Raw genomic sequence first — 8,394 nt, 5'->3', positions numbered from 1 at the left:
ATTTTGCTGAGGAGAATATGCTACTGTCAATTGCCTCTCCATTCCAGTGCTGGAATAGAAGTCTGAGAATTCATGGGATGTATATTCACCTCCTCTGTCACTTCTCAGCTTCTTGAGCTTAAAACCACTTTGTAGTTCCACAAGGACTTTGAATTTTTTAAACACATTGAACACATCAGATTTGTTTCTAAGAAAGTACACCCAACACATTCTTGAGAAATCATCTATGAATGTTATGAAATATCTGTTGCCACCAATGGATTCATTCTGCATTGGTCCACAAACATCTGTGTGTACCAGTTCTAATGGATTACTAGCTCTCCAAGCTTTCTCTTTATCAAATGGTTCCCTATGCATCTTCCCAGACACACAACTCTCACAGATTTCTTTCATTTCAGATAGTTCAGGCAAACCAAGCACCAACCCTTCTTTCTGCATTCTTTTCAGACTTGCAAAGTTCAAGTGACCTAGCCTTTTATGCCAGATCCAAGACTCTTCTTCAATTGATGCTTTTCTGGCCACTGGATTTATAGATTCAAGAGACAATGGAAAGCATCTGTTCCCTGTCATTACTACCTTGGCTACCACATTCTCAAGGTTGCTGTCATCGAAGATCACAGCCATGTTGCCTCCAAACAGAACATAGTAGCCGTGTTCCATCATTTGACCAACACTCAGCAGGTTTTCATCTAATCCTGGAACCAACAGGACTTCATTGATGTATCTCTTCCCATGCTTTGTATTTACTACCAGTGTTCCCTTGCCTGTTGCTTGAACCAAATCTCCAGTCCCCATTTTAACTCTACAAGTAACTGATCTGTCAAGATTCAATAGAAGAGACTCTTGAGAAGTCATGTGATTGCTGCAAGCGCTATCCACAAACCACACAGATTTATCTTGTTCTATTGATGCTGAGTGACAAGCATAGAACATTGTACCAGTGGTTACATCTTCTTTCTTGGCACAGTTAGCCACTTGTCTGTTGTTATCACAGTCTTTTGCCATATGACCAAACCTATTGCACTTTCCACACTTAGCTTTTCCTTTATATCTACACACACCAAAATGGTATTTCTCGCAGACTTGACACTGTGGTTTCACACCACTTTGACTATTACTCCCTTGCTTGTTCTGTGGATTGAACTTATTGTTCCAACTTCCTCCAGAGTTGTTGTTCCAGTTTGATCCACTGGTATTGCTCCAGTTCCCATTCTGAGACCAGTTCTTCCCCTTTTTATATTGAGTCCATTTTGAGTTTGTCTTATACTGAGAGCCTTTGAAATTTCCATTACTGCTTCCGTTTCCTCCAACCTTGAGACTGCTGAATGCCATCTCTGTACCAGTGTATTTATCTCTTTCATCATGCAAGTCTTCTCTTTTATCATAGACTTTTACTGAGGCTAGGACTTCTTCAACTCTAATACTGTCCAGATCTCTGGTTTCCTCAATGATTGACACTATGGACTTATATCTCCTATTTAGACTCATCAACAGCTTTTGAACAATCCTTTTTTCGGTTACATCTTCTCCTAGAGATTTCAGGTTGTTTACTATCTTAAAGAACCGAGCCAAATAGTCATCCAGAGATTCAACATCATTCATCCTTAAATATTCAAAATCTGCTCTAATGGCTTGTAATTTCACAGCTCGTACCTTTTTATCTCCTCTGAACTCTCTTCTCAAGATTTCCCAGGCACCCTTTGCAGTCTTCTCATTTCGGATTCTGGGAAAAAGCTCATCAGTGATTGCACTTTGGATGAGACTCAACGCCTTGGCATTCTTGATCCTCTCCTCTTTTGTAACAACAGGAGCTTCAACCGGAATGTTTTCCGTCTCGCTTTCTCCTTCTTCCTCAGAACCTTCTTCTCTGGGAGTTTGTTGTTCAGGTAACCCAGCTTCAACCACATCCCATAGATTGTAGGCTATGAGAATGGTTTCCATTTTAATGGCCCAAAAATCGTAGTTTGATCCATTAAATTGTGGTGTTCGTAAATCACCACCAGATGTGCTCGATCCAGCCATTTCTTGAGCTAGAATACGAAGAGTCACAATAAAAGAACCACCTTTAAGGTTTTCTGGTTTTTTTTTTTCGGAGTTGGATTTCTCTCACAGTATAACGCCCTTTCTTCGGAATCAGACCAATAGCTCTGATACCATGTTTGAAATGGTACCAGGCATATCGATTAGGTTGAAAAAAGATTTAAACTTTGAGCAAGAGTTTGAAGAAATTTGTTTCTTTCAAGAGAGAGAAGGAAGAGCAAGAGTCTATGTATTTCATATATCTCAAAATGACAGATTACTAAAGACTATATCTTTTTACCAGCCGGTCTAAAACAGATCCTACATCTAGGGACCTAGAACTCCTCTCCAACCATAAATGGTTATTGGAGGATATCATCCATCCACTTGGAAGAAGATGGGAAGACTCAGATCAATTAACAAAACAAAAGAAAAACACCAGCTGTAACTTTCTAAAACTGGAAAAAAGAACTAGCCGTTGAAATTCAATGGCTCCTCCTGATTTAGTAAAGCCTTCATTTCTTCACATTTCTCAGCTCCTTTTTGATTTCATCTGCAGGTTTAGCTTCTGCAGGGTAACTTCTAAAGCAAGGATGCAGCTTAATTCTCAACATATACTACGAGCCTACGAGGCTGTCACCACCCAAGAAAACTAGTAAGATCTAGCTGGTAGAACATGTCTAACTCTCTACTGGATGAATTGTAGGATCGCAGAGCTTAGACATCGTCAAATACTTGAAAATACATATTGTCCCGTTTACAGTTTCATTCGAAGAAGCTGGACCTTGGCTGGAGGTAGCAGAAACTTTGTTTATTTTTGTAGTTCCTCAATGAAAATTATATTTTTGTGTGTATTTTTTGGGTCATGATTGCCACTCGTCGCCCTCTGTGAGACCGTGTCCAAACTCCCATACAACTTGAGACATTAATAAGCTTGACAACGCGGTAGGACGAGCACGACCTTGAGACAATGAGAATCTTGCTAGTTCAAATTCATGACTACGTCTTTGTATGTTGCATTATCTTATATATATATATATAGCTGTATCCTACCGGTTTTGACTTTTATTTATTAAGCGAGTAATTTCTTTAAGGAAGTAATTTTCGCACTCAATTTTTACCTTTTTAATTCTTGTTCTATTTCAGTTAGTCAGCTTTATAATCAGAAATAAGAGGAGAATTGTCGAAGGAGAAAAAGACCAAAATAAGTGGAGGATCACAAAACGAAAAATTGAGAGTGTAAAAATTACTACCCTTAATCTTCTCGACAAGATACTTGATTATTAAGAATTTTTTTTAGATTCGACAGAAACATGTTGAACTAGTTTATCACTATATTAGAGAGATCAATTTGCAGTTAATCATATATATCCTTGCCTAATTAAACTCGTTTTCAGCTCGAGGGATCACGTTAAGGACACCTAATATATATATATATATATATATATGATCATCAATTGTCAAAGTAAAAAACAGAACAATGCCATTGTATACATCATATTTTATTATGTTATACTGTAACAAGTTAAGAGTATTAATAATTAGTTAGTGATTGAAGAGTCATGGGCCATTTATTTTTTCATGGGCAATTTTTTTTTCTTAAAAAAGAAAAAGAGAATAGTTGGTGGTGTTGCTAAGGCAATCTACTTTTTTGGAGATGGAAAAACTTACAAAGGCATTTCAATCATCCTATCTGATAACCATCATGTAATTCACCAGCGCCAGAATCAAACGCACGACATGTATATGTGTTCAGAGAGCTTATTAATGATCAAAATCATAAGGAATTGATTTTCACACACTATTTTTAGATTCTCATGCACTCATTTTTATTTATGGCCATCAAATTGAACAAATCAAACAGATCCTGATTAAACAAGAGTGTATAAAAGGCTAAAACAAGTATGAAATTACTTTCCAAACCATATATTTGTTTGATGATTGTCATCAACCTTCATTTGCGTCATGGGAAATTAAATAGTGTCTAATGCAAATTGTATTATTTAATAATGCGGTGCCTTATCTGAAAGCCCTAAATCATCTGCATGAAAGAGCTAGCTGCACAATCATAACCTAACTCTATACATTATTGTTTAATTTGATTCTAATACTGTGCAAGCAATCGATTTTTTAACATGTGGGCGGTTCTTAATGCTTTTGAATTATTCTCGGGTTTTTTCCCCGATCAAAGGCATTCTGTTTGAAACATTTAACTTTATATTTGGGAAATGACTTACACAAACTCGTTTTCTTCTTCTGCACAATTATATTTATTTTTGGCACATGATTTTTTTTGTCACTTAATTCAAAAGTCAAAATAGCTAAGAGTGTACAAGTGAAAAAAATAAGAGTATGAAAATTATTTCCCATTGAGTGAAGGGATGCTTTCAAAAATCATCTCAACCTCCACTTAAGAAGCATAAACAAATCTTCATATGATGGTATCTCTCAACGAAAACTGCTCAATTGACTGAATGCTAAGATTTGCCTGTAAATTAAAAACTGACATATACCGAACCGACTTATTAAAATACAAAAGAAAAATATATACATACATGTCAAATTGTGATTGGTAAAGAGAAATTGCTCCTTGCATATAAGGAGCCAAGTATTGTCTCTCTTTAACTGTAATTTCTGTTGCCTTCAAGTGACTGCGAAAGAAGTTGTTCACTTCTATATGGAAGGTGAAGATGAAAGCTACAAACACATTAGATGGTGGTGCAAATAAAATATTTTATGAGTTTATAAAGAAAGCAGAAATTAGGGTATTAATTATTTGTCAACTCGTTTTTTCGGTTCTTATTATTATTATTTTTTCCATCATTTGTCAACTCGTTTTTTCGGTTCATATTATTATTATTTTTGTATGAGGACGTTGTCAACTCGATTGTTTGCTGAAGCCTTAACAAACGTTTTAGATAATATAAAGTTCATAAAATAACTTAACGATGACAAGTTCAAAGGCCTAAACATAACTATAAAAACCAGACATGCCTAGCTTCAATTCCATCCATCTCTCTAAAGACAATGGCTTTTCAAAAGATCATCTCAGTCTTTCTTCTTCAGGTTCTGCTTGTTTTGTTGGCCTTAGACTCGAGCAATGCGCAGAAATTGAAAGTCGGGTTCTACTACAAAACATGCCCTGATTTAGAGGCTATTGTGGCAAGGACTACTTATCAATACATATCTAGGGCATCAACTCTTGCTGCTCCTATTCTAAGGATGCATTTTCATGATTGTTTTGTTAGGGTAAGTGATATGTCGTTTGGTTGTGTTACTTGTCTCATGTAATCCATCAAGTCCTGCTAATGACACAACAGTTTCTGTTGAAAACTGTCCTTCAAATTATTTTTTAATTGCACAACAATTGCTAATTACCGAATTTTGCAAAGCAACTAATTCCTTTAAATTTTAATTTTCAGGGATGTGATGGTTCTGTGCTATTGAATTCCACACCAAACAGTCAAGCTGAGAAAGAAGCCATCCCCAACCAAAGCTTAAGAGGGTTCCATGTCATTGATGCAGTAAAATCTGCAGTAGAAAAGAAGTGTCCTGGTGTCGTTTCTTGTGCTGATATCTTGGCCTTAGTAGCTCGTGACGCAGTTAGAATGGTAATAAATTAAACTCAATCCACATAAATCAATAGTTCTTAAATGTATTATTAGATTAAGAATAGTTATTCAATGTATCATTAGATTAAGAATGGATGTCTGTTCTTTAATTAAGAAACGGACATCATGTGTAAGTGACTTGTAGTTCAAGGGCTAATTATTAGGGATTTTTTACTAAACCCCAGATCTTAGGTTCGATTCCTTTATCTCTCGCTATCATTGCTTTCATTTTTATAAATAAAAAGAATAAACATCAATCATGCTTCATGCATGCACATAAGATTTTTAGCTCTTAAATAATCATATATTTGGCTTAAAATGAATGAATATTTTTTTTTCCAGGTTCATGGTTCATTTTGGGAGGTTCCGACTGGACGAAGAGATGGAAGAGTGTCATTAGCCTCAGAGGCCAATAGAGGCTTACCTCCTCCTTTTGCTGACATAACTCAACTCAAAGCAATATTTGCAGCCAAGGGTTTAAGTGCTAAAGACCTAGCGGTTCTGTCAGGTGAATATTATTACGTTTACATGCAAGTTTTATTTATATATTTGTTTTTGCTTCATGAAACCCTAATCAACATGATCTGATCTCACTTTTCTTCATTGTTCTTAGGAGGACACACCATAGGCACATCTCACTGCCCGTCCTTCACAAATCGCTTGTATAACTTCACCGGAAAAGGCGACACAGACCCGAAATTGGACAAAAATTACATAGCTCAGCTGAAGACAAAATGCAAGCCAGGGGACACGACTAGCCTGGTTGAGATGGATCCTGGAAGCTTCAAAACGTTTGATGAAGATTACTACACTCTAGTAGCTCAAAGAAGAGGACTTTTCCAGTCTGACTCAGCTCTTCTTGATGATACTGAGACAAAAGCCTATGTGACAAAGCAAGCCACAACTCGTGGATCCACCTTTCTAACAGATTTCGGTGTCTCAATGGTGAATATGGGTAATATTGGAGTCCTCACAGGCAAAAACGGTGAAATAAGGAAGCAATGTGCTTTTGTTAATTGAAGGCAATTAACTTCTATATACATTGGGAAATGATTTTTGTGCACTTATTTTTCTCATTTGTTTTCTCCTTTGATTTCTACAATTCGAAAGCTAGAATAAGAAAGGGTGAGTAGAAAGAGAAAAATAGTTTGAGGAAATCACTTCCCGTGGACATTTTTATTCAGCTGGTGATTTGAATTTGCAATTGTGAGTATGAATGTTTGCATAATTGATAATGCATGTATGTGTTGTGTGTTCCAAAAAGGGTTGCAACCAAAATTGGTTAACAAGTCGTGTGATGATTTTGGACTGCCATGGTGGGAGCCTTTCAACACCATATCCTGTAAATGTTTTATTATTTCGTTTTTATAAATATTTCAAATCAATAAGGCTTGAACATTATTCGATTGAGACAGAACATTGGTTTCTATACAAGAAGGGTCGGGCATAATTGATGGCCAACTTTCATCAACGTGTTCTGTTGTGCTAATTATTATATCATATGGTCCGGCGTTCACCAATTAGATATGGGATAATTTAATATCACAACTAGAACATTTACACATTGATAAATTAAAAAAATAAACAACTAAAATTCATCAACTTTTGAGAAGAACATGGATTGCAATTCGAAAACTGAAAGAGAATAAGCTTGCTGTAATTTGTATGGGAATTGTTATTAGTACTCCAAAAATCTCATTTGGCATTCCAAATTTTCTATAATTAGAAAGAAAAATAGACTTGTGAATAGTGTAAAATGAAAATTTTGAAGTGCTAATAACAATTCCCTTGTGTATATTCATTCATTTGTCTATTTCCATATAAAACTAGTGACACGAGAATATCTCCACCTAGATAGAAATAATTAATAAATTAAAACAAAATTTCCTTCAAAAATACATAATAACAAACCTCTTTCTATGCATGAAAGTAATAAATTAGAGCAATTATTATTCCTTCAAAAATCATAATATACTAATTTATAACCAACTCTTGTATGTATGCTTAAAAGTCCTCACTTTTAGTACTACTTTTTTTAACTTTAATTTTCATTATTGAAACCCTAAAGCGGATTCTCGTAAATTGTTTTCCAGTGAAATGTCTAAACCCCTAGAGATACATCTTTCCATGAAAGGATTAAAGAGCTACAGATATGCTAGATTTTACTAATTTGCCTTGCATTGTTACTCCGATAGAATCTTAGGCCCGAAACTTCATAGAGATATGGACAGGGATTAAAGAAGTGACTTCAGCGATTGCCCCAGCTAGCATATATAACTAGATCCAGGCTTCGTGCATTTACCCGCATTTCGCTACATCTAAACCGTTATAACAATCTATCATTTAAAACATGACATGTCAACCTAAAATTGAGTTCAGTTTTTCTTTTAAAAAAAAAATATTCATAAGGACGTTTATTATTTGCAGTTTGTGTATCCTTTTTCTTGCGTTAACGACTTTGTCTTTCTGTGAATTTCTGCGCTCCCTTCATTGTGGCTCAATAGAAAGTTTCCCATGATTAATCCAATTGCAAGTGAAAATGTAATTCTATCCAGATGCGTAGTCCCCTGTGTGTTCTTTATTCATAAATTGTTTTCGTGCATGTTTTGGAGAGGAAGCAAACTATGCAACTGCTTGTAGTGGCCAGCTCCTCCATCTCCTTCTCTCTATGATCTCCTTATTTCTGCTTCTTTCACATGATGTGACATGACATTGGAGAACCAGTAAGGCCTTCCTTCCCAATAAATAATCAAGGCCCTCTTTC

General features: G+C 35.7%; 1 protein-coding gene across 1 annotated transcript; it reads left to right on the top strand.

Annotated features, from left to right (window-relative positions):
- Positions 1-5,041: 5,041 nt before the first annotated feature.
- On the top strand, positions 5,042-7,031 carry LOC126582936 (peroxidase 27-like). Its single transcript, XM_050247176.1, has 4 exons — positions 5,042-5,268; positions 5,442-5,630; positions 5,973-6,138; positions 6,244-7,031. The coding sequence occupies exons 1-4, from the start codon at positions 5,047-5,049 to the stop codon at positions 6,648-6,650; spliced, it is 984 nt and encodes a 327-aa protein (XP_050103133.1). The 5' UTR covers positions 5,042-5,046; the 3' UTR covers positions 6,651-7,031.
- Positions 7,032-8,394: the final 1,363 nt, after the last annotated feature.

This window comes from Malus sylvestris, chromosome 9 (assembly GCF_916048215.2).
Source record: "Malus sylvestris chromosome 9, drMalSylv7.2, whole genome shotgun sequence".
In the NCBI taxonomy this organism is placed as follows: domain Eukaryota; kingdom Viridiplantae; phylum Streptophyta; class Magnoliopsida; order Rosales; family Rosaceae; genus Malus; species Malus sylvestris.
The sequence above is the reverse complement of the archived record's forward strand: the minus strand, read 5'-3'. Positions and strand labels throughout refer to the sequence as shown.